General features: G+C 50.4%; 13 protein-coding genes across 13 annotated transcripts; 6 read left to right on the forward strand and 7 right to left on the reverse strand.

Moving 5' to 3' along the window:
* Positions 1-2,356: 2,356 nt before the first annotated feature.
* N7503_011175 (UBA/TS-N domain protein) lies at positions 2,357-5,114 on the forward strand (the record flags this gene model as incomplete). The annotated part of the gene is made up of 2 exons (XM_057070721.1): positions 2,357-4,951; positions 5,013-5,114. 2 exons carry the CDS (start codon positions 2,357-2,359, stop codon positions 5,112-5,114), a joined length of 2,697 nt encoding a protein of 898 aa, XP_056917332.1.
* A 386-nt stretch (positions 5,115-5,500) lies between these two features.
* On the reverse strand, positions 5,501-6,973 carry trm61 (tRNA 1-methyladenosine methyltransferase subunit GCD14; the record flags this gene model as incomplete). Its single annotated transcript, XM_057070722.1, has 1 exon — positions 5,501-6,973. One exon carries the CDS (start codon positions 6,971-6,973, stop codon positions 5,501-5,503), a length of 1,473 nt encoding a protein of 490 aa, XP_056917333.1.
* A 369-nt stretch (positions 6,974-7,342) lies between these two features.
* Positions 7,343-9,806, forward strand: N7503_011177 (cysteine--tRNA ligase; the record flags this gene model as incomplete). The annotated part of the gene is made up of 2 exons (XM_057070723.1): positions 7,343-7,636; positions 7,710-9,806. The coding sequence occupies 2 exons, from the start codon at positions 7,343-7,345 to the stop codon at positions 9,804-9,806; spliced, it is 2,391 nt and encodes a 796-aa protein (XP_056917334.1).
* Positions 9,807-10,440: 634 nt separating this feature from the next.
* N7503_011178 (PQ-loop repeat-containing protein) lies at positions 10,441-11,752 on the forward strand (the record flags this gene model as incomplete). Its single annotated transcript, XM_057070724.1, has 2 exons — positions 10,441-10,496; positions 10,669-11,752. 2 exons carry the CDS (start codon positions 10,441-10,443, stop codon positions 11,750-11,752), a joined length of 1,140 nt encoding a protein of 379 aa, XP_056917335.1.
* A 96-nt stretch (positions 11,753-11,848) lies between these two features.
* Positions 11,849-13,489, reverse strand: N7503_011179 (uncharacterized protein; the record flags this gene model as incomplete). Its single annotated transcript, XM_057070725.1, has 2 exons — positions 11,849-13,091; positions 13,146-13,489. 2 exons carry the CDS (start codon positions 13,487-13,489, stop codon positions 11,849-11,851), a joined length of 1,587 nt encoding a protein of 528 aa, XP_056917336.1.
* Positions 13,490-13,947: 458 nt separating this feature from the next.
* Positions 13,948-15,149, forward strand: N7503_011180 (uncharacterized protein; the record flags this gene model as incomplete). Its single annotated transcript, XM_057070726.1, has 4 exons — positions 13,948-14,190; positions 14,248-14,425; positions 14,488-14,714; positions 14,769-15,149. The coding sequence occupies 4 exons, from the start codon at positions 13,948-13,950 to the stop codon at positions 15,147-15,149; spliced, it is 1,029 nt and encodes a 342-aa protein (XP_056917337.1).
* Positions 15,150-15,313: 164 nt separating this feature from the next.
* N7503_011181 (uncharacterized protein) lies at positions 15,314-15,670 on the forward strand (the record flags this gene model as incomplete). The annotated part of the gene is made up of 1 exon (XM_057070727.1): positions 15,314-15,670. One exon carries the CDS (start codon positions 15,314-15,316, stop codon positions 15,668-15,670), a length of 357 nt encoding a protein of 118 aa, XP_056917338.1.
* A 137-nt stretch (positions 15,671-15,807) lies between these two features.
* On the reverse strand, positions 15,808-16,740 carry N7503_011182 (type 1 glutamine amidotransferase; the record flags this gene model as incomplete). Its single annotated transcript, XM_057070728.1, has 1 exon — positions 15,808-16,740. The coding sequence occupies one exon, from the start codon at positions 16,738-16,740 to the stop codon at positions 15,808-15,810; it is 933 nt and encodes a 310-aa protein (XP_056917339.1).
* Positions 16,741-17,753: 1,013 nt separating this feature from the next.
* N7503_011183 (co-chaperone SGT1) lies at positions 17,754-19,170 on the reverse strand (the record flags this gene model as incomplete). Its single annotated transcript, XM_057070729.1, has 2 exons — positions 17,754-18,302; positions 18,367-19,170. The coding sequence occupies 2 exons, from the start codon at positions 19,168-19,170 to the stop codon at positions 17,754-17,756; spliced, it is 1,353 nt and encodes a 450-aa protein (XP_056917340.1).
* A 441-nt stretch (positions 19,171-19,611) lies between these two features.
* On the reverse strand, positions 19,612-21,971 carry N7503_011184 (terpene cyclase/mutase family protein; the record flags this gene model as incomplete). The annotated part of the gene is made up of 4 exons (XM_057070730.1): positions 19,612-19,702; positions 19,754-21,199; positions 21,251-21,714; positions 21,768-21,971. 4 exons carry the CDS (start codon positions 21,969-21,971, stop codon positions 19,612-19,614), a joined length of 2,205 nt encoding a protein of 734 aa, XP_056917341.1.
* A 566-nt stretch (positions 21,972-22,537) lies between these two features.
* On the forward strand, positions 22,538-24,060 carry N7503_011185 (uncharacterized protein; the record flags this gene model as incomplete). Its single annotated transcript, XM_057070731.1, has 7 exons — positions 22,538-22,814; positions 22,889-22,955; positions 23,016-23,124; positions 23,180-23,266; positions 23,329-23,409; positions 23,464-23,535; positions 23,593-24,060. The coding sequence occupies 7 exons, from the start codon at positions 22,538-22,540 to the stop codon at positions 24,058-24,060; spliced, it is 1,161 nt and encodes a 386-aa protein (XP_056917342.1).
* A 222-nt stretch (positions 24,061-24,282) lies between these two features.
* Positions 24,283-24,879, reverse strand: N7503_011186 (E2 ubiquitin-conjugating protein UBC7; the record flags this gene model as incomplete). The annotated part of the gene is made up of 2 exons (XM_057070732.1): positions 24,283-24,536; positions 24,630-24,879. The coding sequence occupies 2 exons, from the start codon at positions 24,877-24,879 to the stop codon at positions 24,283-24,285; spliced, it is 504 nt and encodes a 167-aa protein (XP_056917343.1).
* Positions 24,880-25,287: 408 nt separating this feature from the next.
* N7503_011187 (scramblase family protein) lies at positions 25,288-27,058 on the reverse strand (the record flags this gene model as incomplete). The annotated part of the gene is made up of 3 exons (XM_057070733.1): positions 25,288-26,412; positions 26,464-26,635; positions 26,694-27,058. 3 exons carry the CDS (start codon positions 27,056-27,058, stop codon positions 25,288-25,290), a joined length of 1,662 nt encoding a protein of 553 aa, XP_056917344.1.
* Between the last annotated feature and the right edge of the window lie 262 nt (positions 27,059-27,320).

A 27,320-nucleotide genomic window follows, 5' to 3' on the forward strand; every position in this document is an offset into this window, starting at 1 on the left:
AACTCAACCGGATTTCAAGATTTCCCCTGATCTGTCACATCCGCAACAATAATCCAGCCTCTTCCATAGCGTCGCTTCGTATGCGAGCCTCACCGTATTTCACTGTACGCCTCCAAAGTTTTTTCTTATTTTCGCTGCATCTAAAAAAAAACCAAGAAAAAGCTGGGCTCGATAGCTCGCCAGGAGTTCGGAGGTATCAACGCCATCCGCGAACTAGGGGTTTAGCTAAGTGGGGCTGGAGACCCGATCTGTCAAATTATCGGCGTGCATAATGTTCATTGTGCGGTCCCTTGTTCTGCAATGCACGCTCGTTGGCCTATCATAAACTCATCCGGGGGCCACCGTGCCGTACTTGCATTGTTCCTGGCTGAGATGGTTGGGCATGAAATTGACTTTCGGCGGGCCGGTTTTTTCGTGTTTAACAGGCAAGGAGACTCGGTACATCTGAGACATTGCCCGCTTTTCATTTTAGCGCTTGTGGCCGACCACGCAACAAGATTGCATTGTATAATTGGTGGGGCTTTATCGCGCGATGCAGCTTGTACCTTAGTCGACACGGTCGCGTCGAGGTTTTTCTATGTATGCGTTGTCAGGTACTCTGGTACCTACACGTGTTTACTTTGGCTGACAGGTTTTTTGTAACTCCAGACAAAGATGTGGTTGTCATACCTCGTATAAAGTTCCAAGGATGTGAATCAATAGTTGCGGGTTCATTAAACTCCAATTTGGAATGAAATATGACCCAAAAAAAAAACCCAATTTTGCAGAAGTGGACCCAGTCAATGTTCCTATAGAGAGTGCGCGAGCCCAAGAGAATTGACTCCAATGCCTGCAAGCCTCAAATACCGAGTCACATTTTGCTTCGGCAGTGGTTCAATCTCACAGGGAATGCTTTAGTTGGTGCATGATCATCCCAGCAAAGGCGTTTTCGATGATCAAGTCTCCATTATTTGAATTTGGACTGGGTTGCTTGAGTTGCCACTCTAGGGATTCTGGAGTAACGTCACTAGAAAGGCCGAGGCGGCGATGCTTGGAATTTTGGTGCCTGTCTAATTGGAGTCAGTAGACCATAGAATGACCCGCTTCATCTGACTCTCAATCGATGATATTCTGCAGCGAGCTTGATAGGTAAAACTCCCATCGTGACAGACGAGTGAAAGGTTCAGGATGTAATGACCTGGGAAGTATACTTCGTACCATAAACATTCCCTCGGCATTGACTTTCATGTCACAACATTCGGGTTCGCTAAGAGCGGAGACCCTCTTGGACATACTCTTGCGGTTACGTCAGCTAGTTGTCTGTCGGAAAAGGAGATGTGTATCCGCTAGGCATGGCGTGTTTGGGGTCTGAGTATGGCTTGAAATTGATTCAGGTGTTGGTGAATGCCATGGTTCGGAAGGCGGCTGAAACATATCTCAAAGTGACAAATAGAAGAATGAAACAGACTTCAAAGGAAGGTTGCGTCTTGAACAGGACGTCTATTATTGTTAACATGCCGTCTCTCCCGATATCAATTGATCAGACACATTGGAGTATGTAGGATGTGAGAATCGTACCCAGGTATGCGATGAGCGGTACCTCATTATGAAGTCGAGGTGGTTGTTTGTGGGGAGCTAGTGAAAGTTAGTCAGATGGACGTACTGTAGTCTTGAGAAACGCCAAAAAAATCCGAACATTTGCATACGTAGACCTGTAGGTATATCAGAAGGAGATCTTAACCAAGCCTTTATCTGTGTGGTCTAGGCGTGCTATATATAACTACACCTTGGGGTAAACTACTGCATGTCAGGTTGGAGTACCTTAATACCTCAGTCCACGGGTGCCGATCATATTGACAACTTGTAACATATGCTTAACGGCTGCTAGTTTATAGAAGATAATTCACTACGTCAAATTTGGCCATCAGAATGTATTAGAATGGAAATAGTGTAAACGGTGGTCCTCTCCAAAAGAGGATAGCGCCGATGTCGATCTCGGCCGGATCCAAAGTGTACAAAGCAACACTCATAGGTTCACCATGGCTGCAGCCCTTAGTAAATATATCTGTCCATTTAGAAACGAGACAAATACAATCATTTAATACCCCAATTGAGTATTTCACAATATAGATAGGTTAAAATGAAGAGAAGGTGAAATAAGGCATCAATGATGAAACGTCACGTGTCACCACCCACCCCACATGTACAGGGGGCTGTGGTCGACGATGCAATGAAGCTTGTCTAGACCAAACATTCAATTCTCCGTGGTATGCCAGAGTGCCTCCTTCATCCATCTCCCATCAACATTATTAACTCGAAAATATCATAGACCTTTTTACATCTCCTATCTCCGGCCCCGGGCACCAAAATAGCCGCCATGGATGATCTCAACGGGCTGAGCTGGTCCTCCAACTCTAATGCCCCGCCCAACAAACCTCCTCCAATGTCCTCAGGGCTGATGTTTCCTAATGTGCGACAAAGCAGCGCCTCCGGCAGGTCAACCCCCCTGTCTGCAGCGTCAAATCGGTCCAATTCGCCATCAAAACCTACCCCCTCCGCCGGAGACAGCTTCGCGAACTTGGTGTCGTTCGGTTCCTCCGCCGCGAATAAGAACCTATCCCTCCTGGAGCAGCAGAAGCGATTAGAAGCAGAGAAGGCAAAGAAGGAAGCTGAAAAGAGAAGCCATTTCGAATCGCAATATGGGGGTCAGAACTCGCAGTTTTGGGATAGCCTTGAGCAAGGACGTACCCAGAGCCCTGCAGGTGGGACGCTGTCGCAATCTGTCGCACCAGCCGCTGACGAGGACGATCTATTGGCTGCCTTCAATGCGAAAGCACCAGTTGATGCTTCGACGAATTTCCCTATCCCCAGCGCGACTCCATCACCTCGGATTGGCACGAACACTCCACAAAGATCGAATGGTGGGGGTATCACAATGCAGGACAAGACGAGTGGAATGGATGCATTTGATGAGGATGACGATCCGTTTGGCCTACGCGAAATGAAGGCCAAATCAGCCTCTCGTCCTGCAGCTGCGCCAGCGCAAGATGACGATGATGATTTCCTTGGATTGTTGGGAAAGCCAGTATCGGAAATACCACGTCAACAGGTGACACGGGAAACAAGAGCATCTCCCAGCCACGATCGAGAGGAAAGTGATGCATCGCCTATGCCATCAAACGAGGTGGACCGCGCTATTGCCGAGCTGGTTGACATGGGATTTCCGGCAGACAAGGCTCGCCAGGCCCTGAAAACAACCCCATCAGGTACTGACGTACAAGCTGCGGTTGGTTGGCTTTTGACAACGGCACACGCCGAGGCTCAACAGAAGTCGCAGGGACAATCCCCGGCCAACGGCCATCGCAATGACCGATCCGAACGAAGCCAGAGTCGTAATCGTGACGCACCATCCTGGATGAGTGAAGGAAGATCACAGGCACCTCAATCTCGTAATGATAGTCGGAGTCCTGCCGCTGGCGAAAGAGACCCGGCCCAGATGGCACAACAATTCGGTACCAACTTTTTGAAGACAGCAAACTCTCTTTGGAAAACAGGAAGCAAGAAGTTCCAGCAAGCTGTGAATGAGTTTAATGCAGATAATGACCCTAGTCAGCCCAAATGGATGAGGGATGCATCTGCTCCTCGTGAGGAGTCATTTCCTCAGCCACAGCCCACCCGACAAGGCGATGGAACAGGTCAACCGCAAGGGCAAAAAGCCCCAGGCTTTACAGATGAGGCACTTCTGCTTGATTCAGGAGAGTCGCGCCCTCGTAAACCGCCGCGGCCATCTCATCCCGCCCAAGGAGGTCAGGATCTCCGCCCCCAGCCATCTCCCCCGGCTGGTCAGCACATGCAGCCACCCAATTTCCTTCAACGACCATCACGCCCCAGCTCCACAGAACCTAAATCTCGGCTTTCGCGGTTTGCCGCCGAAGAGCAATCTGCCCAAAATTATGTTAGCCCGGCGAGACGCAAGCGGCCCCAGCCCCAGGCGCCACCGGCCGCAGAGCCTGATGTTGATCTCTTTGATTCTCCTGTCCCTTCATCAAAACCAACACCCCAAGCTAAATCTGCACCTCCTGCACGGTCTGCGTCTATTCCTGTACGACCCAAGGCGCCAACGCGCGCTGTCCCTTCTGTCTCCCCAGAGGCTCTGCAATCTACTCACCGCCACCGCGAAAAAGCTGCAGAGGCATACAAGCGGGGCGACTATGCAGCTGCGCACCAAAGCTTCTCTACCGCTCTTGACATGCTCCCTGATAAGCATCCAATCACCATCATGATTCGCAGCAACCGTGCAATGACGGCTTTGAAGACCGGTGAGCCCAAGACCGCGATCGACGACGCAGACATTATCTTGAATGTGATCGGTCCATCGAAGGGCGAGGAAGAAGTGATTGAATTAGGAAATGGAGAGCCTGCCAAGCCAATGAAAGATTTCTTCGGCAAAGCTTTGATGCGCAAGGCCGAGGCTCTGGAACAGCTCGAACGCTGGGGCGATGCCGCACAGGCTTGGAAGCTAGCGGTGGAGTCAGGCCATGGTGGAAGCACCAGCATCCAGGGTCGGAACAGGTGCGAGAAAGCTGCTGGGATTAACAAGCCGCCGTCGAAAGCGCCAGCCCCCGCCAAGAAAAGAGCGCCCCCGGCACCCAAGAAGGTTTCTGCGTTATCTGACCTATCTGGGGCTTCGAGCCCTGGGCAGGACTCGGAAGCTGTCAGCCGTCTGCGTGAGGCTAATCAAGCTGCCGAGCGCGCTGATCAAGAAAAGTTTGCCCTCACAGATAGTGTTGATGCGAGAATCACTGCCTGGAAGAGCGGGAAGCAGGATAACCTGCGTGCGCTCATAGGCAGCTTAGATTCAGTGCTATGGTCCGAGGCTGGCTGGAAGAAGGTCGGATTGTCAGAACTGGTCTTGCCGAACAAGGTCAAGATCCAGTACATGAAGGGCATTGCCAAGGTCCACCCTGACAAGGTATGTTACTCGAACTTTGACTTCATCAGTTTTTGATTAGATTGCTAACTATTCTCTCTAGATTTCCACCACAGCCACTACGGAGCAGCGCATGATTGCCGGCGCGGTGTTTGGAGCACTGAACGAAGCTTGGGATAAGTTCAGGGTGGAGAACAATCTTTGAGTTTTATACTGCCCGTTCATGCTTTGTTTACTAGCATTGTGTTCCGTTTCTGTCACATACCACCTCCATCACCACCCGAATTCCCTCATATTTGCTTTGAGAATACTTAGAACATCTTCCATAACAGCATGCATTGGCTGCAAATGTGACCCATGAGAATATGATTGCATAATACAACAGATCCCAGTCCGCTTCCGTATCTTCATTTCTGCTGTAAAAAGATGACGTTAAGGCTATATCAGGAAGATTTTTACCATCACTTAACGTCGTATAATTTGTCTTGACAGGTAGGTGTTCTTCGAAACTCAAGGAAATTACAGAAATTTGATCATGTTCAAGACAGCCCGCTTAATAGTACATGCATTATTTTGGTAGACCCGGCCTCTTCATGCCTCAGTCTTCATCTCCGATTCCGATTGTTCGGTAGCCTTCTTTTCTTCTTCTTCCTTGATCCGCTGTGCCTTGAATTCCTTCTTCATCTGCTTCCTGCTCTTCTCATTTGGCTTATTTTGGGCTGCATCAACCTTGGCCGAGGGCCACTGCTGGCGACACTTCTGCTCCTCCTCCTCCGACCAATCTCGGGGAAGGATGGCAAACACCAAGTATGAAGTGTGAGTCTTCAGCTCCGGCTCGGGGCGGTGCACCAGGCGACCCAACTTGTATGCCGGCTCCGTTGATTTCTCCACCAAGTACTTCGCCGGGGCCTTGATATCCTCTTTCAAAGCTTCCGCGTCTTCTGGGTCGGCAGTCTTATCGGGGAGGTTGAGGCGAATGCGCTTGGCACGCTCCTCATCCGCCCAGAGCTTGTGAGCTGCCTCCTCCACAGTTGTGGGGTAAACGGTTGCCCCGCGCACACCCTCGGCATCGAGCCCAACACGGTCGCGCTTCACATCAATACGGTTGTGCTGGACCTCAACCATGGAGATATTCAACCAGGATAACTTGCGCATCATGCGGATGGTGCGCTCTGCTTGCTCGAGACACGGTGAAAACGTGCAAATGAATGCGGTCGACGCAGGGTCAAGTGGAGACTCAGCACCGGAAGCTGGCTTGCGCACAAGGTGCGGAAGTGCGAGCCATGGGGCTGGCAAGTCGAGGAAGATAGCATTGGCCTTGGGCGATTTCCCTGTCTTTGGATCTCCCAGTAGGAATCCATCTTCGTAAACGTCGCGGTGGGTCACCTCGACCAGTCCGTCCAGTCCATGCTCCGAGATCTCCTCTCGTACCTTTCCAGCACGCTGCTCATGGAACTCGAAGCTGCACACCTTTCCGAACCTCCGCTTCTTACTTGTGGGTTGCTCCTCACTGGGATATCCGTTGAACACGGCGCGGACTGACGCGTGGGTGAACGAACCGCTACCAGCACCAGCCTCAATAATCGTACTTCCTGGGCGCACGCGAAGACGGTGCAGAATATAGCTGTAGTCGGGGGTATATACGACCTGGGTACGGTGGGGAAGAGAATATGTCCAAGATTCTGGCGTTGGGTACATCATGTGCAGGAAACCACTTGCTGCGGTGACCGGTGTCTTGACGGAAGGTGTGTCATCGTCACCCGTGGTTGTCCCCGAAGCATCCAGCTCCTCGGCCTTGCGCTTGGCTGGGTTCTGAGGTTTGCGGCCGCGGGAACCGGTGTCAACTTTGGAAGCTGCAATCTGAGAGCCCCAGGGCTGACCGAGCAGCGTAGTGTGTGGGAATGATCCGAAACGAGTGTTGGCCACTTTTCCTTCCTTGTAACCTAGGTTCTCATCGTCGTGGGTGCGGAGGATTGTCGGAATAGTCTGGTCGCGACGGATATGGAGCATCGCAAGACTGTCAGGCGCCGAGCAGGCGCCGGGAGTGAGGAATGGAGACGGCATGGTGGTCGGGGAGCTTGAATCGGCTCAGAGTAATTGGCGGTTACAACAGGGACAATCCCCGTGGGCGTGAAGGTTTATCTTGAAGAGCTTAAGAAGCTTCGATTTACTTGGAGAAAAAGCAGACTGACATTTCCTATCTTGGATGTTAGGGCTCAGGGCTTGCGGGACAATGTTGAGCATGGACCAATCACAGAGCATACCAACTGTTGCGATGACTCGATCTGCGTGTTTCCATGCTAAAGTGCCCCTCTTGTCTTGTCTCGGTCTGCCTTTTCTTATTCCTTTATGCCCCTCTTTCCCCGGTCTCCTCTCTTTCTCAAGCAGCAGTTCCGCTTTCTGTCTGTATCGATTTCTGGCGCGTCTAGATCCATGTCGTCTCGACAACAGCCGCCATGGCAGCAACCTGCCTCCCACCCCGAAGCGCAGCAACTCCCCGCTTTGAAAGTTTGGAACTCCTTGACTAAGTCTAAGACGCCCTTTATCCCAATCGACCCTGCCGGCAAGAAGGTCTCCTGGTACGCGTGTGGGCCGACTGTGTACGACGATTCGCATTTGGGACACGCCCGCAACTATGTTAGCACCGATATCATCCGGCGCATTATGCGCGACTACTTCAAGTTCGACGTCCACTTCGTGATGAACATCACAGACGTTGATGACAAGGTATGGCCCCCGGAGTTGGTGATATGGACCCCAGATCGCGCGCAATGGCGACTTACATAGCCCCCACCTATAGATCATCCTGCGCGCGAGACAGCAACACCTCTTCAACGAATTCGTCACAATCAACCCCACAGTCACACCGGACGTGCTCGACACCGCCAAGAAGGCCTACTCTGCCTACATTAAGAAGAATCTCTCCTTGTTGAGCCCTGACCTCGCCCCCTCAGAATACCAAAATGAGGTGGAGAAGGCTTACGCAACGGTGCTGAGCGGTGGAGCTTTGGCTGGCAACGAAAAGGCGGGTGATGACGAGGCCAAGGTTAAAATGCACATCAAGACAGTGGCATCGGCTGCAAAGGTTCTTGCCCAAGCTCAGGCCAGCACAGCTGCCGACCCCGCGTTGTTTGCCGAGTCCTTCTACTCCAGTGCTCAGGATGTTCTCCTCCCATACCTGGATGCCTTGAAGGGCGCATTGATCGACGCCAATGATCACGGAATCTTCACAAAGCTCACTCGCAAATATGAGGAGCGTTTCATGAATGACATGCGGGATCTTAATGTCCTCGACCCCGATGAGCTGACTCGTGTTACCGAATACGGCCCTGAGATCGCGGATTTTGTCGAGCGCATTGTGAAGAACAACTTCGGATATGTCACTGAGGATGGATCGGTGTATTTCGATATCAACGCTTTTGAGGGTGCAGGACACAAGTACGCCCGTCTTGAGCCCTGGAGTCGCTCTGATAACAAATTGGCTGCTGAGGGTGAGGGAGCCCTTACTAGCAAGACCAGCGAGAAGCGTGGTGCTTCCGACTTTGCTCTCTGGAAGTCTTCTAAGCCTGGAGAGCCAAGCTGGGACAGCTCTTGGGGCAAGGGTCGCCCTGGCTGGCACATCGAGTGCTCGGCCATGGCGTCTGCCCGACTTGGCCAGCAGATGGATATTCACTCGGGTGGTATCGATCTTGCTTTCCCCCACCACGATAATGAGTTGGCTCAGAGTGAGGCATACTTCCATAACCACGAACAGTGGGTTAACTACTTCTTGCACATGGGTCACCTGTCTATCCAGGGCTCCAAGATGTCCAAGTCCTTGAAAAACTTCACTACAATTCGGGAAGCACTAGAGAAGGAGCAGTGGACATCAAGAAGCCTGCGAATTACATTCCTTCTTGGTGGCTGGAAGGATGGCGTAGAGATTACTGACGAGCTTGTCTCTGCCTGCAGCTCCTGGGAAGACAAGGTGAACAACTTCTTCATTAAGGTGAAGGACCCCGCCGCTCTCCAGGGCTCTGCCTCCCCTGACAACACTTTCGGTGCCGACCTTGAAGCGGCCAAGACTGCTGTAGACGGTTATCTTTGTGATTCTTTCAACACCGTGGGAGCTATGAACGCCATCTCAGAGCTCATCACCAAATACAACACCGCCGACAAGGCCACTATCAACCCTGACGATGTCAAGGCTGCCGCTCAATTCATCACTCGATTGGTTAATATCTTTGGTCTCAACGGATCCGCTCCCGCTGACACCACTGAGATCGGTTGGTCGGGTATCGATGTCCCTGAGGAGGCTAAGCCTTTCATCTTGCCCCTTTCTACCATGCGTGATACTCTCCGCCAAGCGGCCCGCTCAAAGGAGGGAATCTCCGCCCAGGTGATTGAACAGGCTACCAAGGAGTCTGCATCCCAGGATATTTCTGATGCCGCCAAGCCTTACGCCGAGGTCCTCTCCAACTTCCGTGCCTCGGCCTCTGCTTTGCAGTCATCTGACACCGCTGGAAAGGAGATTCTGGCTCTCTGCGATCGCGTCCGAGACATTGACCTCTTCGATCTCGGCCTCTACCTCGAGGACCGCGATAACCTCCCCGCTCTCATCCGCCCTGTGACCCGTGAAATGATCCAGGCTCGCGAGGAAAAGGCCGAACGCGCTCGCCAAAAGGTCCAGGCTCAGAAGGCGAAGGAAGAGGAGGCTCTCAAGAAACTTGAGAAGGGCAAGCTCAGTCACCTAGAGATGTTCCGCACTAGCGAGTACAGCGCCTGGGATGATGAGGGTCTTCCCACCCGTGACACCGCTGGAGAGGAGATCACCAAGAGCCGGGCAAAGAAGCTTCGCAAGGACTGGGAGCGCCAGAAGAAGGCTCACGAGGCATGGTTGGCAAGCCAGGCCAAATAGATGCATCTGCCTAAGCGGAAGAAAAAAAAACTCTTGCATTTTCGTATGTCTATCTATGTTTTGGGGGTATTCCAGGTGGTTTTCATGTATGCATCGCACGGCGTTTTCGGGACAAAATCATATTGAGTAGAATATCTCAGCTTTCCTGCGTATACTTTTACAGGAATCGTAAGGCTATGGCCGGCATTTGGCTGGCATTGGCTAGGGCGAGGTACTGACATGTCAGACGTTCCTTGTCTTAGTATCCTGATCTTTGTCAACCCTCTTGCCATTAGTCTCACTATTTTCAACTAGTAGCTCAACCTTATCTTCTAATTACCTACAGATGGTTCTGAAGGTGAAATAGCTCTTGAAGGAATATAAACACACTTGAAAACTTCTGAGATGGTGCTTGCCACCAATTTCATATCCACATAGATGGAACACCACGTGACTCGACGTCATCTAATTTAGTCCCGCGGATTTCTCTAACTTTTTCCTTTTGACATCAATTGGCATGATTAACAATTGCAAGGGCGCGATTTTCACTTAATAATCTGTGAATTTTGATCGCTGTGCCCTACCCATCCGGATACACCTTAGCAGCGTCCTTCGTTGCCGGCACATCGATTCAAATCACTATTCTGCACACGCCATGTTCCCCCCACCGGTGGGCAACCTAAACATTGAGGCCCTGAGTGGCATCTGTGGGTAAGTCAAGCCTATATTTCAATACTCCAATCAATTGTTGCATGCTCAGGTGTTTCGCGGGACTCCCAGTATGCGGATTTCTGTTCTACCTGCATCTATTTGACGTGATCGACTGATCTGTCACAACCCCACACCCTAAAAGTGCCTCCACACTTTACTGATCTTTTCTTAGTTCAATCTCTCTTGTCTGCTGGGTGGTGGTTTTCTCTCCACAGATCATTGAGAACTTCCGACGTGGCTCTGCAGATGGTCTCTCACTTCTTTTCCTCGTCGTCTGGTTGGCTGGCGATGTCTTCAATATCCTTGGAGCTGTCATGCAGGGCGTTCTGCCTACTATGATTATCTTGGCAGTCTACTACACCTTGGCAGATATTGTTCTGCTTGGACAGTGCTTCTACTACCGAGGCTTTAACCTGAGAGAAGAGTTTTCTTCATCTCCCACCTCAGATGCTGGCTCGGGTGCATTAGGCGAAGGTGCTGACTCTGCGCCGGCACCAACTGAGCAATCAGCTCTGCTCCCTAAGCCCAATGGACATAATATCCAGGACTCGCATGTGGCTACCAATGGTCATCAACAACATGTTGTACCCTCATTAGCCCAGGAACGACGTCATTCTGCAACCTCATTCCGAGATATCTTGCACTCCGTCGATGGAACACATCTCTCTCCCGCGACGCCTCTCATTGATGCAAATGTAAATACCGCTGCTCTCGCGCGTCGTCGCCAGCGTCGGATCTCCAACATCCAGGCTTTTCTGTTCAACACCACTGCCATTGCCCTAGTTTGCACTGCAGGCGTGTTAGGCTGGTATTTCAGCCCGGCCTCGAAGAAACCGAGCTCGGAGCCCGAGCCTCTCACCATGGATACAATGGGTCAGGTGTTCGGATACCTATGCGCGGCTCTGTACCTCGGCTCTCGGCTTCCTCAAATTCTTTTGAACTTCCGGCGCAAATCTACCGACGGTGTCTCTTTCCTGTTCTTCCTCTTTGCCTGCATTGGCAATCTTACTTATGTGCTGTCTATCCTGGCATACTCTCCCGTCTGCCGGGGGACGGAAAGTGTGGATGTCTCTTCCCATCATCACCACCGTCCTAAGTGTGCCCCGGGTGAGACCACTGCTATTTACGGACGATATATCTTGGTCAATTTGTCGTGGCTGATTGGCAGCTTTGGAACATTGCTGCTAGACGGGGCGATTTTCGTACAATTTTTCTTGTACCGCGATGCCAAGGATATTGATGAACACGATGAATGAATACTGAATGTGCATTTGTATATATGATTGATCAGACGAACATACAACCTTTTATATATTTATACGAGATTTAAGTAAAATCTAACTATCGTTTTCTTAAATCGTGCCGTTCTCTAGCTTATACATCAAGTCTTCACGTATGAACCGTCTCACATCGTCAAAGTTCTCTCCCAACCACTCAAGAAAACCGTATGCTCGAGTATGGTCATCAGAAAAGGCGGAAAGACCCGTCTTACCTTCTGGCCCAAAGCGCATGAATTGACAGTTTGTCGAGTAAGCCTCCCATGGCTGTTGACCATGAGCGAAAGCCGCCCAAACGCGAGCAGCTTCCAATGAGACATCGCGAGTGGCTTGAGGACAAGAATCCAGCTCATTCAGATGCATGAGAAGGGCACAAAGGCCATGATAAGACATTCCTATTGTAGCACCAGGGAAGGGCGATGGCTCTTCCCAGTGGTACAAGAAAACATTATTCTTCCACGAGTCAGATTTGCGAGATGCCTCGGCAATACCGATGTTGGGATACTGGAACAAAATAGTGCCCAGAAGAAGGCGGAAGGCATCACGGAAATCCTCAGCAGACTGTCCTTGCGAAAAGCCAAAGTGGTGACATAACTCGCTCGCCTTGCTATCCGGGAAGCTCCGTGTGATAGCCTCATGCATCTTCTCTTGAGTCAGTCTGCCTAGCATACCATCGAAGATGAGTGCTTCGACGTTAGTATCACCAAGGATAATAGACTTGCAACGAGCATTGGAGACATTATCATCGAACGACCAGGTCTTAGGAATAAGCTTCCCATCGCCGGCCGGTCCCATCACAGCCTGGCCGGCATATTTGAGAATATCATTAATATCCAGACTGCGAAGGTGTTCCAGTCGAGCACCAGCAGTAGACTCAGTAGCGCCGGCCCGCTCACACAGTCCATTCCACTGCTCCTCAAAGAGTTCACTACGGACTGGGAACAGAGTTGGAGCAGCACCGGACATCATGATCGCTCGGTCGAACAACTCATGACCCGCAAGCAAGTGAGCATGGATACTGGCACTACCAGCACTAACGCCAAAGACAGTGATGTTATTCGGGTCACCGCCAAAGTCGGCGATATGTTGGTTAACCCACTCCAATGCATTCCGTTGGTCAACGAGACCATAGTTTCCGATCGGTTCTGTGCTACCCTCAACTTCCGTAGCCAAGTCTGTAGAAGCGGAAAAGCCGAGAGCGCCAAGGCGGTAGTTCATCTGGACTAGGATGACAGGGGTATTTGATTTCCGGGCGTGGGCCATAAAGCTCTGGGGACGATAACGGGCGACAGAGTTTGCGCCGTAGGCGAAGCCACCACTGTTGACGATTAGTTAGTATGATTCGGAGTGGCATAGTTGGTTGTGCACATACCCATGAATCCACACCATAACAGGCAAAGATTCGGCTTTTCCAATGGCTTCATTCGGAACAGCAATATTGAGGTTCAGGCATTTAAACTCGTCATCGCCTGGAGTGGCATCATTGGTTCCTCCTGTAACTAGAACCATGCCATTTCCCTGGTTACAACGAGGACCAAACTGCGTCGCATCGTATGTGCCCTCTAATGAGTGTCGAGTCACGCTATGCGTCCAGCGCTTGAAGACATCTGCGTAGGGGATTCCACGGAAAAGCGCGATATTACTGTCATTGTCGAGAGCACCGAGGATCTCGGCACCAAGAGAAGGAGCATTAATATGGATTGTGGTATCAGCCATTTCAAATGAAAAATTGTCCCAAAGAAGTAGACTCGTTAGGCGGACATGAGGGGCATCTTTATAACCGGCAAAACGTAAAATAATCACTCGGATCAACCTCGGAAGGGTATTAGCTTAGCCCGAGCTAACAGAACTAGAACATCAGCCTTCAAAGTCAAATGACTCAAAACGCCATTCAGCTCAAGTTTACATGTCTCGATGGAGTTTAGAGCCAAGCCACGCGGTACTTAAGCGAAGCTAGGTAGGTATCTCGGCAATGTTGTGCTAGTCTGGGGGCATTTCCCCGCAGGATCAATACTCCCCCGGTTCTAATCCCTGTGATTCCCCACAATCATCACTTATCCGGGGTAGCTGTGGAGACCAGAATATGTGGACAGAATGCGGAAATTATGCTATAAAAACCCCCAAATTCTGGGGTTGGAACAGGACACTTCTGCCTCCAATTACCATCTTTCATCATGAAGGCAGACGGCAAGGACGCTCCCTCCGTTGACCAGCTCGAGAATGCTCAGCCTGCTCCTATAATTATCTCGGCGGACGTCGTTGACAAGATTCACAATGGCGATGATGCTCTGCAATTCCTCCAGCAGGGTCATGAGCCTTACTCAAAGGAGGAAGAGAGGCGTGTTCTTCGCAAGGTTGATATTCGAATGCTTACACTGATGCTTATTGTTAACGGGTTTCAATTCGTGGATAAGAATGTAATTTATCCTTGTCTCCCAATATCGAGGCTCTTGGGCTAATCAGAAACAATACAGACTATGTCCTATGCTGGAACCTATGGGCTAGCCACTGAGGCACACTTGGTGGGACAGCAATATAGCTTGCTCACCACGATCTTTTACATTGGATACTTGGCTGCCCAATGGCCGGCCAATTGGCTGATGCAAAGACTACCAATCGCGAAAGTTTTGACCATCACATTTGTGCTCTGGGGTATGTGGCATATATGTTAAACCTTAAATAGCCAGTCACTAACGTTGTTTACTTTATTCTAGGTGCCACTTTGACAGCTACCGGAGCCTGCACAACCTTCCGCTCCCTAGCAGCCCTCCGACTCCTCCTCGGCATATTCGAATCAGCCCTGAACCCTGGCTTTGTCCTGATCACGTCATCGTGGTGGAAGCGCGAGGAACAGCCCTTCCGTGTTGGGTTGTGGTACAGTGCCAATGGCTTCATCGGAGCGCCTTCGGGCGCAATCTTCTATGCCATCGCACATCTTCATGTGAGTCATACTATACATTCGTACCTAAAGTCTCGCTAACCTCAATTTTGCCAGGCGCGTAATCTGTTCGCCTACCAATGGATGTTCATCATATTCGGAGCAGTAACGTTCTGCTTCGGCATCTCCCTCTGGTGGTTGCTACCTGACACGCCAATGACAGCGCGCTTCCTGACTGAGCGAGAGCGATTCATTGTCGTGGACCGCCTTAAGAGCAACAAGACCGGTGTGAAGAACAGCAATGTCAAGACGGCGCAGTTCAAAGAGACCTTGTTTGATCTCCGTATCTGGATGCTTGTCATTGCGATCTTCTGCCACAACATGACCAACAGTCTCCAAACTACATTCATGGGAATCATCATCAAGGGCTTCGGTTACAGTACCTACGAAGCTGTCCTGTTGAACATTCCCCTGGAATTATCATGGCTGTCACCATGATTATCGTCAGTTCTTTCCTTTCCACAAGGTGGGGTAAGGATAAGAGAATATTTTGCATTATTCTCTGCTACATCCCCGGTATAATCTCCTCTGTCATCTTATACGCCAGCCCAATCGAAAGTTCGACAAAGCACCTGCATCTCTTTGCTATCTTCATCGTGCCCATGGTCGCCGCTGCTGCAGGAATCATGTACTCGCTACTTGCGAGTAATGTGGCTGGTTATTCGAAGAAGGTTTTGGTTGGTGCCATGTTCTTTTCGTCCAACTGTGTTGCCAATATTATCTCGCCGCAGACGTTTATCACAGCCGAGGCGCCCAAGTATACCACCGGTATGGTCACTTCACTGTGCATGTTCGCGATCAATATCTTGCTGTTCTCCGTTCTCTACATGCTTTACAAGCGGGAAAACAAGAAGCGGGAATTGGAGGATGTGGGCGAGACAAATGAAGAGATGGAGCTGGCAAATGCCTTCGCAGATTTGACAGATCGACAGAACATCTCGTTCAGATATACACTTTAAAGAAGCGAGATTGGAAGGATGAATGAGGCTACGCATGTTCGGATCTTATGCCCATAAATACATTTACACCATAATGCTATATGTGAAACAGTTGAAGATAAACTTTTATAGATATAATAGACCTTGTCACACTCAAGTCATTCGAGATCAGCCAAGAAACAAACAACGGCCGACGCAAAAGCCTTAGCATCATCCTGACGATCCACGAGATCAGGCCCAACCTGCTCCAAGAAGAGCGCCAACTTTGAATCCTTCCACCCCATAACCGGAGCAGCCTCAATACACATCTGTGACAAGCCAAACGCATCCATCTCATAATGTCCCTGGACCGAAAGGACCCGTCCAGGACTGTAAAGTCCCTGAATAGGACAAATAGGCGTACTTCCAATATTAATCCACGGTGCCGGAAGAGAAACAGGCGGCGACTCGCTCAGCGAGACCGCAACACCCTTCTCAACGGCCATAACACGATCACCGTGGAACATCTGAATCCGCAACTTATTCTCAGGCAAATGACCGAGCGCAGTCGGGAACGAGCGCACGAATTCCTCGTTCAACTGAACAGTATAGATACCAACTTCCCTTCCAAGAGGGCACTTCTCAACATACACATCGCGAACGGGGTCATCCGGCGCGCGAACAAGAACATGAGAAATAAGCTGGTGGCCGAAACAGGTACCCATAATGCGGACTTCGGGGTAGTTGTCGTAGACGTTTTTGATGAATTTCTCCAGAACCTGCATCCAGGGCGAGTGGGTCATTTCATACACGCCGGGCGAGCCGCCTGTGATCAGGATTGCGTCGACGGGGTTGAGGACGGGCCATTGCTGCTGGCTTTGGGCGGCACTTCCGCGCAGGTGCTCGAATTCAGGATAATGACCTCCGCGGATGTCGAATGCCGTAACGGTGATATTGACAGGGTTTGTGTTATCCGGGTGTGTGTTATTAAGGTGGGCTGCTGTTTCGCGTAGGATGTCGCGGAAGTGGGCGCTGCAGAGGCCTCTTGCTTCGTACAGAGGACGAGCAGGGATATCGACGTCCAAGACTGCGATGTGGATGTTGCGGACCATGGCTGCTTGTGGTGGTTTTATGATATGAATATGGGTGTTTGTTCTGGAGATTTTTTTTTCTATCTGTGTTGTAGGTTTACTTGATGGCCTCCGGCTACCGGAGGATGCGTTTGAAATAAGACAGCAAGCGACCCCACGGCGCCATCGGGAATACTGGCTAAAAAAGTTAGACTGAATATTGTCTTTCAATAACTCGTGTGTAATAAAAACATCGCCGCGTAAGAGATGGTGCCAAGTCTACTCCAACAGACTCCAACTTGATCGGGAGAATTAGGTAAAAGTTAGGGTTCGCGGAGCATGAGCTTAATTTTAAGCCCCACTCCCGGTGAGAACCTTGGTTTACACGGCTGCGTTCTGACCCAACATAAGAGTTTTATTGGAGATTTCCTCTTTAATAGTGTGGATGGTTTTGTTAATGCATGCAACTATGGAGCATTTGACGTTTATCCTTCAGTACTTCCCCGCTCTGTAGAACCTTAGTGAATGATCGTCCGCCGAATATTCTCTTTTATATGTACGGTAGTTTCCTTTGCGGCCAATGAGTGTGATCTTAATATCCGATGTCAATGCTAAAATTTTAGTCTATATCCACAATGAACTACCTCGGATGAGTAAGCGTTAAGGAATAAATCGGAACCAAGGAAGTGAAGCTTGCAATATCCGTGGCAGTGTTAGTCATAAATATGTCCAATACGTCCAGCTTCACCCGAGAACGGTCCATCACAACCTTTGAGTTTGAGAAGGATGGGATTATCAAATAGATATGAATATCCATTCTCCATTGGCATGATAGTATTACACATAGTCGTAACTCGGCATTAGGTGAACTTTGTTACTGATGAAAACCAAGGTAAGCTATGGTTGTTTATTAATTCGGTTCTTAGCCCATTTCAAATTATTCGTATGCGCCGTAAAGACATGTAGCAATGCACCATTCGCTGAATGCGGTAAAAGAAAGAAGAAAAAATAAAAGGTAGAACCTAACAAAGCAAGCATAGATCGTGTTCCTTTAACTAGGAGGGTGGGTGGGGTTCCATCTTCTTGGCTCCGACCTCGCTCCAATTGGTGCTCAGCGATGTGCCGTTACTCTCCTGGTAGCTCTTCATCATAGCACGACGAGTGTCAGGGTCAGCACCGGCATAGAGCTTTTTAAAGAACCCATCCACGGCATCACCGCCAAAGTCCGAGTCTACGGATTCGGCATCGGAATCGTCCCCATCGTCCTTTTCCTTGGGTTTGGCATTCTTGGACTTCTTAGCCGTAAGGGCAGACGCAACCTTGTCCCAGTCCTTGGTGCCATGGCGAGATGAGGTCGGGTAGGCGGGCCCAGCGGTAGCTGGCGCCGGTGCAGCTGGCGCGGACGGTCGGTCTGCAAGCTTCGTGGTGCCGGCAGATGCCTCAAGGGCATTCCACTTCTGGCCCGGTGTCTGCTTCTGCAAGACGATTTCGATTTTTGTGCCCATGACAGTGATCTTAGAGGCCGATGTGTTGATGGGTGCATAGAGCGGGTCAAGGGTGAAATCATACTCAGAGCCAGATGGTAGAGGGAATTGGAGAGATATCTGCAAAATAATAGTTAGCTTATACTGTTCACCAGTTGCACAAATTCAAAAGAAGTTAACTTACCGAGTCGTCCTTCAGCTCAGTTTCGACTTTGTCCTTTGGGACGTTCTTCACGTACAGCGTCACAACAACTGAATCCTGGGATTGGTACCATTCATGACGAATCTTCTCCGGAATAGCTGTGGCGGAAGCATTGCTAGCAGGCTGCTGCTCTACGGCGTGCGCCTTCGACTCCGCAGACGAAGCTGCAGCCCCAGTAGTAGGCTGGGCGGCTGGTGAATCTTCGGCGCCTGATTTTCCAGACTTGAGTCTCTCCCATTCGGCTTTCAACTCCTTCTCAGTCGGTACGCGTACGTCGGTAGGGTACTCAGCAACCGAAACAGCGGTTTTTTCATCACCCTCAAATTCACTCAGCTTCCGGCGGACCTTCGCCATCCAGATCGGCAACTCTGCACTGTATCCGTCCTTTTTGGTCCATCCGCCAGCCATGGCGTTCTTAATTCCCTCAGACTTATCAACAGGTTGGCTCGGGCCACCTGTCTTGGCTTCAATCTGCTCAAAAATGTAGTGGGCATCGCCGTACCGCTCCATCTGGAAGAGGACAATACCGCGCCGCATCTGTGCAGACAGAATAAGCTCGCGCTTGCCACGCTCGCGAGCGAGAAAGACTGCAATTTCAGCATCGCGCAATGCAGCAGTCCGGTTAGGACCACCGTCAGCGGGCTTCAGGCGTGAGTATGCGGTTGAGCGGTTGATGTAGTATGCTGGGGCGCGGGGTAACTCGCACAGGGCACGAGTGAAGTGTTGAATTGCAAGGGGAGCGTTCGACTCGGCGAGGGCCTTCTCACCTTGCGATGCGGAGTTCATGGTGACGGCAGTGGAAGTCTGACCGGTTGATAGCAGTCGGCAGGTTGGTAGCTTCTGGAAAAGAGAAGCAGGTGGTGGATGGAGTGATTGTGGCGGGCAGAGGGGCGTTATTGCTTGGTATATGTTGGCGTTCTAGAAAAGCAACAGAATAGAACCGACGCGTGCTTGCGGGTGGGGTGAAGTCAAAGCACCTGGGAAGACCGGATGTACGAGTGAACAGAACGTACCAAAAATAGTCGGAGATGCAAGTCTCCGATTCTACAGCTTTCTCCGCTGAAGCTCGGATTACGTAATGTGGGGATGCGGCTCCCAAAGTCAGGTAGTCATAGGTACGATAAGGATAAACAATGCCCGAGAGTATGTTCATAGTATGTACTGAGCTTGAGGCTCTGATTATTAATTAATGGAATGGTACAGAATAGAGCACCTTGATGCTCGTCTTTACTGCAGCGGCTCGTTGCCGAATTTCTTGGCATACAGGCCAAGAGCACGAATTGGCCAGTAGAACTTGTAGTTAGGGTAGGAGATCATGCTAAAATAGGTCAGTTTCACACTAATTTCAGAGAAAGGATTTCGGACATACCATGACTGGTTGAAGACACCTTCAATAGACTCCTGTAGCCACTCGCCATTGGCTTGTTGCCGGGACATCAGCAGCTTCATAGCCTTCTCAAGGGGCTCCTTGTGGGGATACTGGGCTTCCAGCAGCGCCAGACAAGCCCATGCGGTCTGACACACTTGTGACTTCTCATGTTGAACGTAGACATGCTTCTCACTGCTGAGATAGGATTCACCCCAGCCACCGTCCTCCTTCTGCTTGGACAGCAGGAACTCGCAACCGCGGCGAGAGTTCTCGCTGGTCTCGAATGTCTCGCCGATGCTGGCCAGACTCTCGAGGGCGAACATCGCGGCGTAGGTGAAACAGATTCCCCAAGATCCGTACCAGCTTCCATCGGTCCGCTGGACACGCTTGATGTAGGTAACAGCCTTGTCCTTGGCAGCCTTAATCTCGGCCGCGCGGTAGTCTGGGTAGAACTTGCTGAACAGGGATAACGCTGTCACTGACGCTGTAGTGCACTCTGGGTAGTCGTAGCCAATCATGATCCCACCGAAAACCTCGGCAGCGTTTAGCCACTCCACCTTAGCAGATGCACGGGTAGTCTCATATTCAGTGAAGCCACCAGTGGGGTTCTGCATCAACAACAGACAGTCGACGCTATCCTTCAGGCGGTCCAAAGAAATAAGCTTAGGGAAGTCATACATTTCCTGGAGCTGGATAGTCGATCGAAGACCCTCAGCGGTGCAATCACTGACAGTGTATCCCTGTGTCTTGGTACTGAAAGGCCAAGCACCTTTACGATGTTGCCGGTAGCACTTCTCTTGATCAGGCACGTTCTCTCTCAGCTGGTGATCTTCGATGAACTCGAGAGCCTTCGTTAGCATGGGTCGCCACTTGGGGTCATCGGCAAGTCCAGCGACCACGACCGCCTGAGTAACGAATGTTGTATCCCACACCTGGACACCGTTGGTACCATTTGCCAACATGCCCTCACCCTTCAGCCACATATAGTCGTTGAGTCGCTCCCGGTGTCGACGCACGGAATAGCTATCAGGGCCATCATGGATATAGCAGGCAACCATATTCATAGGGTTATTGACAGGTCCCAAACCTGCGTAGTCGGTGTTCTCGTCTTCCATACGGATCAGTTCCCAGGTCCAGTCTTCGGCCCTTTTGGTGATAGCCTTGACTCTAAGGAATGGGTTCCACACCCGGACCAGAAGCTCATTGATACCGTTCAAGAGCCAAGTCTTCGGGTAGTAATTATCAGCAGGATGGATAGAATTGCGGTGTTGGGCAAAGTTAATAGACTCGTATGGCTGAGGGTAAAGTTCCTGTCGGAGCTGCTTGGTAAAGTCATTGAGCGGGAAAGACCACTTCTTAGACCAGATGTAAGACATAGGCAAGAAGACCTGGCGCATGTGAATCCACCAGCGCCAGGGGGCAAAAGGAACCCAGTCGGGAAGGAGCCTGCAATATCAATTAGCAAAGTCTCAATGACTTGACCTATATACCACAAACCAAATCTCAGGAGGAACGGGATTCACACCCTCCCAATCCATCACACCCAGTACACTCAGCCAGAATTTAGCCCAGTGAGGTCCGTAGGTAGCACCACCAAATTTGTGCAGCAGGCCACGTGCTTTGATCATGCGGGGATCATCCTCGTGGGCACCGACCAGGCGCAGAGCGACATAGTTCATAGAAGTGCCAAAGCAAGAGCTGTGGGCTTCGATGTGCAAGCCCCAGCCACCATCCTCAGGATTTTGGCGGGCAAACAGATAACGCTTGATCTCTGTAGCATACTCCGGGGGGATGGGAGTGTTGGTCACATAATAGGTGATCAAAATACCTGGCAGAAGGAACATAGGACCTCCATACTCACAAGCCCAATTTCCAGGCTCTAGCTGGAGCTTTGAGAAGAAAGACAGGCCATTCTCAGCTGACTGGAGAGGTGTCTTGGCCTCTGGCAAAATAGGGAGACCCTGGCAGAGACAGGTTAGCGCTGAGGCATCGAATTTAAGGTTTGACTACTTACTGTTGGAAGTCCCATGTGGTACTTTTCAGCGACTGTCTGCAGCCAGGCAGAGTTCTCTGTGTCGGATTCAAGATACCGCCAAGTCTGGCGGCCTTCTTCGTTGACCAACCGCCAGCGAGTGTAGTCGGTCTTTGGGTCGCCATTGTCATCCGACTTTAGGTGACCCTGAGCATCTGTCCTCCAGGGACCAACTGGAGAAGTCATGATTCTTAATTTACCAACTTCTCCGAATACAATTGGAAAAGTTTAGCTGTAGCCTGGGAACAGGTAGAATTGATAACATTGGATCACCTTCAAAGCGGGTCGAGCCCCCTGGGGAAGCTGAGTCAGCAGTCTCAGAGTTTCACGGTACAATGAAGTACGCGGATTTTCATGTGATGCAGCCGATTCGATGTTTTATTGATTTTAATGGATTCTTCTTCCTTCAGAGAAGAAATAATTAATTGATATCGTGAAGTGGGAGGATATTCATGGGTGCGGTGGTTGGTTGGATTACACGGTCAAAGGGGCTAGTGGACTCGGAACAAAGGCGTTCTCGAAGTATAGTCACAGTAAACAATAAACAAATATTTCAAATATTCTCTATCCATTGTTTTGAAACATCCCAGGCATAGAGTCCAAAGATAGCCATAGAATCAATATCACTTGATGAGATAATTGACCTAATCCAGGTTGAAAATGGAAGTGGTCACGTTTTTTGTCCCATCCGCATGGACATGTGCAGCACTACAATGTAAAATTGCTGTACTCTCAATTTATACAATCATCCAATGGCTCAGCCATCAATAATCACACATTCATCTATGACCGGGGATGCTGGAGAAACCTCGGTCCGCACCTACATCGACAATACCCTTACGACTTTACTCCATGAGCTTTCGCTACCACCGTCAGAAGGACAACCGTCAGTTACACTGCGGCGGAGAACAAATCCAGCTGGATACAACATCAACCCACAGAATGGCGCACTGGAAGCAATTCAGCCGGTGGTCTCATACCGGACTTATACCTGGCCAGGGAACTCGGCATTTGAAGCATGGAGGTTCAGTATGAGCTTCTATTCTTGAGATTCTTGTCCTCAATTTGTTGTATGGCATGCTGATTTGAGTTTTCTCGGGTAGCAATTATCGTTCGAATCCTTTCAGTGATCGATGAGGCGATAAGAGTGGGACAATTGATTTCGAAGAGGTGAGTCAGTTCTTGGTGTCGATGGCATTAGGCGGAAAAATGCTGAGTATTTCTGCACAGGGACATTTACTATACTGACCCGGCATACTTCAGATCGCAGCATGTCGTGGATAGAATTGTGGATGACCTTGCATACACTATTGGCGTGGATCGAGCGGCTTTGAATATTGTGAGTTCCTCCTGGGCCTGCGAAATACAGGCGGGGGTATGCTCACACGCGATAGGAAGCAGCGGGGAAAGGACTGGTGACTGGGTCATTTGTTTTGAGACGTGAATCACAGATCGTGCTAGATGCCAGGTCTTCTTCTCAGGTAGTGTAAATTTTGGCTTCATGGGCATTGGACTGTGGATCTGATGGAGGGAGGACACTTAGGACACTTTGATTCCTCGAATCCAGGAAAACGACGAAATTGATATATTTGGCGCTCGCTGGGTGCTCATCATTGAGAAAGAAGTATGCATATCTTGCAGATACCCTCCATTCAGATGCGCGGTTGACCATTTGAAGGCAGTGTTCCATCGACTTGCAAGGAATAATCACCACACGACAGCTCTTGCTGGTAAAGGCATCCTCATCACTGTAAGTCTGGGATATTCGAATCTTGTAGACATGCATGACTAATGGACAGAAAACCAGGGGAAAGGATATCCGGATATTTGCACGCGTGCATTCATCCGACGGCTCTTCGATTTCGCATCCAATAGCAATAGACGCCCGCCGCCCATTTATGCACTGGTTGATGGAGATCCCGATGGTATAGCGATTATGTCGACGTACAAGTATGGGTCTCTAGCGCACCTCCATGAGAACACACGACTTGCTGTGCCCGGATTGAAGTATCTTGGAATTCGAGTATCGGACGCAGTCGTGGACTCGGATGTTTCGGAGAGCGTCCTTCTTCCTTTGACTGCCAGGGACCACAGGAAAATTCACTCCATGCTCCGCAATAGTCCCATCTGGGCTGATGGCGGGCCAGAGCCTGAATGGCGTGTTGAGCTGCAGAGGATGTTGATGCTAAATGTCAAAGCGGAAATTGAGACGATCTATGAGCGTGACGGTGGCCTTGAAGCATGGATTGATCGAAAGATGTTCCGGCAGGCATAGAAGTGGATTACTGCTGCTTGTATAATAAGTATATCATAATGCGTATAGCCTACGGAGACCGAATGATTATAATGAAACTGTCTCACGCTCTCATTTTCAATCGTTAGACATACAAAAGCATCGAGAAGCTAATCCCAAGCCATGCAAGAAAATTCAAGAAACCACCACTGACGCCAAGTCATCAACGCGTATCCTGTGTCGTTATCGATTTCGCCAAATCGCTTAAAGTCCCAGTCCCTTTCGCACCTCATCCCGGACCTTCTGCTCATATTCGGGCCTCCGCTCACGCCACATCTTGGCCGCCTCGACATTGGCGGGACTCTCATCATTGGGCTCAGCAAGCATGCTCATGACGGAGATGAGAATCTTCTCCACACTCTGAATAGGCGACCAGCGCTCCGAGGCGTGTTCGTAGTGGTTCGGGTCGTCGCCGGGTGGGTGCAGGATGGAGATACAAACTGTGCCATTGGGGTAGACTAATGCATTTCATATGAGTTGGCATTCGCTCAGATTCTAGATATCTAGCAGACGCGGGACAAAACAACGGACTATTGCCGGGAAGAACTTACCATTGGGATGCCACACTCCGCCGCCAACAAACTTCATTGTTGGTGGGCTGAGAGGGTAGTCTTTGGGGAACTTGAGCTCAGCAGCGAATACTCCGCCCTCAAAAGGAGTGCCTCCAGGACCCTCGATCAGGGCTTCCCAGTAGAACATGTCGTCTTCCGACACTGGGCCCGCGGTGATGCCCTCCGGTGGGTTGGTGGAAAGGTTCTTGTACTCGTGAAACAAGCGCTTCTGGGCGACTGTGGAGGCCATTTTGTGGAATTCGGAGGTGAGAGACTAGAAGTCGAGTTCTTGAAAGAAGTAGGCTTTGTTGAAGAAAGTGGGTTGGGTTGGGTTCCGAGGGGTGGCAAAAGGTGGAGTCCCGTTGAGAGTGCGGAGACAGATCAAGAGGTCAAGTTGGGTGGAATTCACAGATGGTGAAATAGTAGTTACTGGTGAGAAATAAAATCCAGAATTTTAGACAAGAAGAAAAAGAAGTGAAAGTGTGTAACAGCGGATCCTGAATGATTGGAATGGTGAGTTCCGCGGGGACACCGTCATTGGTCTGCCCCACGTCGATCCCGTCTCAGGTCCAGGCTTCGGATATCAAACATTGAGAGCGGTGCGATTATTTTGTCTATAGCCGATCGGGAGATATTTTAATATACAGAGTCACAGTCTTTAAAGGTCAAACCAGTCAGAGATGCTCCCACCACCTTCAGAGTCTCCAGAGTCATCGAAAGGGTCATCATTCCAGACGTCTTCTTGTTGTTCTTCAGCCCATGGATCTTGGGAGGCACCAGGCTGTTGTTGTGCCTGCTGTTCGTGTGTAGCATAATCGGGGTGTTCACTCGGTGGTGCCTGGCTACTTTGTTCGCCCGACATGCCACGTTGCATAGCTTCATACCCAGCCATTGCACCGGCACCCGTTGCGCCTGCGCCAATGCCTTCAGCCAATCCACCTGCAGCACCGGCTCGACCAACAGCGCCTGTTGCGGCTTCGCCAATGGCTCCAGCTGCTCCTGCTGCTCCGGCTTCACCAGCCGCCGCACCACCTACCGCACCACCCGCTGCGGCGCCGCCAGCGGCAGCCTCCCCTCCCATGCCAGGGAACCACAATGGCATGAATCCGAACCCACCACTATGGCTATGACGACTGAAGTAATCGAAGTCGATAGTCACGGCAGTGGCTAGCACAACCGCACGCTGGTCAAGTGTCATGCCTGTGGGGTTTGTCACTTCAGTAGGCGATCCTCCAGCGGGTGACGCTTCGGCTGCAGCTCCAGCGGAGTCCATGCGCAAGGCATATACACCTGTATCTGTAAAAATCTCTCGGGCAAAGCCACCAAAGTTGCGGTTCACAGACCCAACTAACTGATTTTCCGCAGATAGTAGATTGAAGTCCAAGGATAGGAATGGCGCATCGACGTATGCAAATTGGTTAAACTCGCCCTGTCCTGACTCAGACCCCTGTGCTACTTGCATCTGTTGGGACTTTGACAGATCCGATCCAGAAAGTGAAAATTTCTGGACACCCATATCTACCGCTTGACTCGGAGATTGGTGATAAGTGAAGAGATTATATTTCCGGCGTAGCGGCGCCCACTCTTGTTGAGATTCACCAATAATCCGCATCTCATCAAAGCCGAGCGGTGAAATGCGCGGGTTCAAGGCCTCGTTGGCTGAGACAAGAGACCCTGGTGTGGTATTTTGGAGGGCAGTGGAGGGGGTATAGGCGCTTGTGGTGACATCAAGAGGATCATAGACTTTGATTCGAGAGTTGATCCAGGAGAATGGGCGATGGAACTGCACTGATTAGCAAATAATTTTCAAACAGACCGTGATTTATAGACTTACCCGCAAGACTTCATTCTCATGTCGATCGAAAACATGTGTCACAAAGCTTCGGTGAGTGCGGAACATTTGACGTGAAATAGCATTTGTCATTCCCTTCTCTTGCTCTGCCATGTATCCAACATGATTACCCTGCGCATCCATAATAACGTATTTATTTGCTTGTTCGAAACCGCTACCAAGACACGAGTGTTAGTAAGACGACCATAAGCTGGGTTATATTCTGCACTCACACCATCAGATTCATAATTTCCAGTTGCCGCTGAACCACTAGTCCAGAGTTTGCCAATATGCGTGTCGCGGGGTGGTTTTCCTTGAGCACTCCATTCGGGTCCTCTGGCATGTGGACAGGGGAGAGGAGAGTGTTTTTCGAGGGATCATAATTGGGATTGGGACCATCTTGAGGTTGAGGGCTTGTTGGATCGGGCTCATCTGACGTTTCAGGCGTCTTGGGTGTTTCGGGTGTGCTTTTGGCGGGTTGAGTCGGTGGTCTGTAGATGCGGGAACCTCGAGGGGTACTCCTGCTTCTTAGGGATGATAAAGCGCGTTGAGAGGGAACATTTCGTAGCGACACTAGCCGGAGTCTGTTGCCCCACATTCTGATGATAGCTGCCAATGTATAGGCGCTATGTAGTATTCAAGTGGTGGGAACGATGGGTACAGAGGAGGGTGTGCTGAGCGGAAAGAAGTTCTGCAATGACGAAAGCTCACCGCGGCGTTAAGCGGAGATAGCGCTGAGTGTAGATCGCTCTCTACGAAGATGCCTCGACAAGATTCTAGCTTCCACAAAAATTGGATATTCCAAGCTTGCTTACAGTAATCCAATAATCTTGGGATTCTTTTAATTGAAGATCACAGAA

The sequence above is a fragment of the Penicillium pulvis genome (assembly GCF_028828015.1).
Source record: "Penicillium pulvis strain IBT 33274 chromosome Unknown scaffold_8_segment0_segment0, whole genome shotgun sequence".
In the NCBI taxonomy this organism is placed as follows: Eukaryota; Fungi; Ascomycota; class Eurotiomycetes; order Eurotiales; family Aspergillaceae; genus Penicillium; species Penicillium pulvis.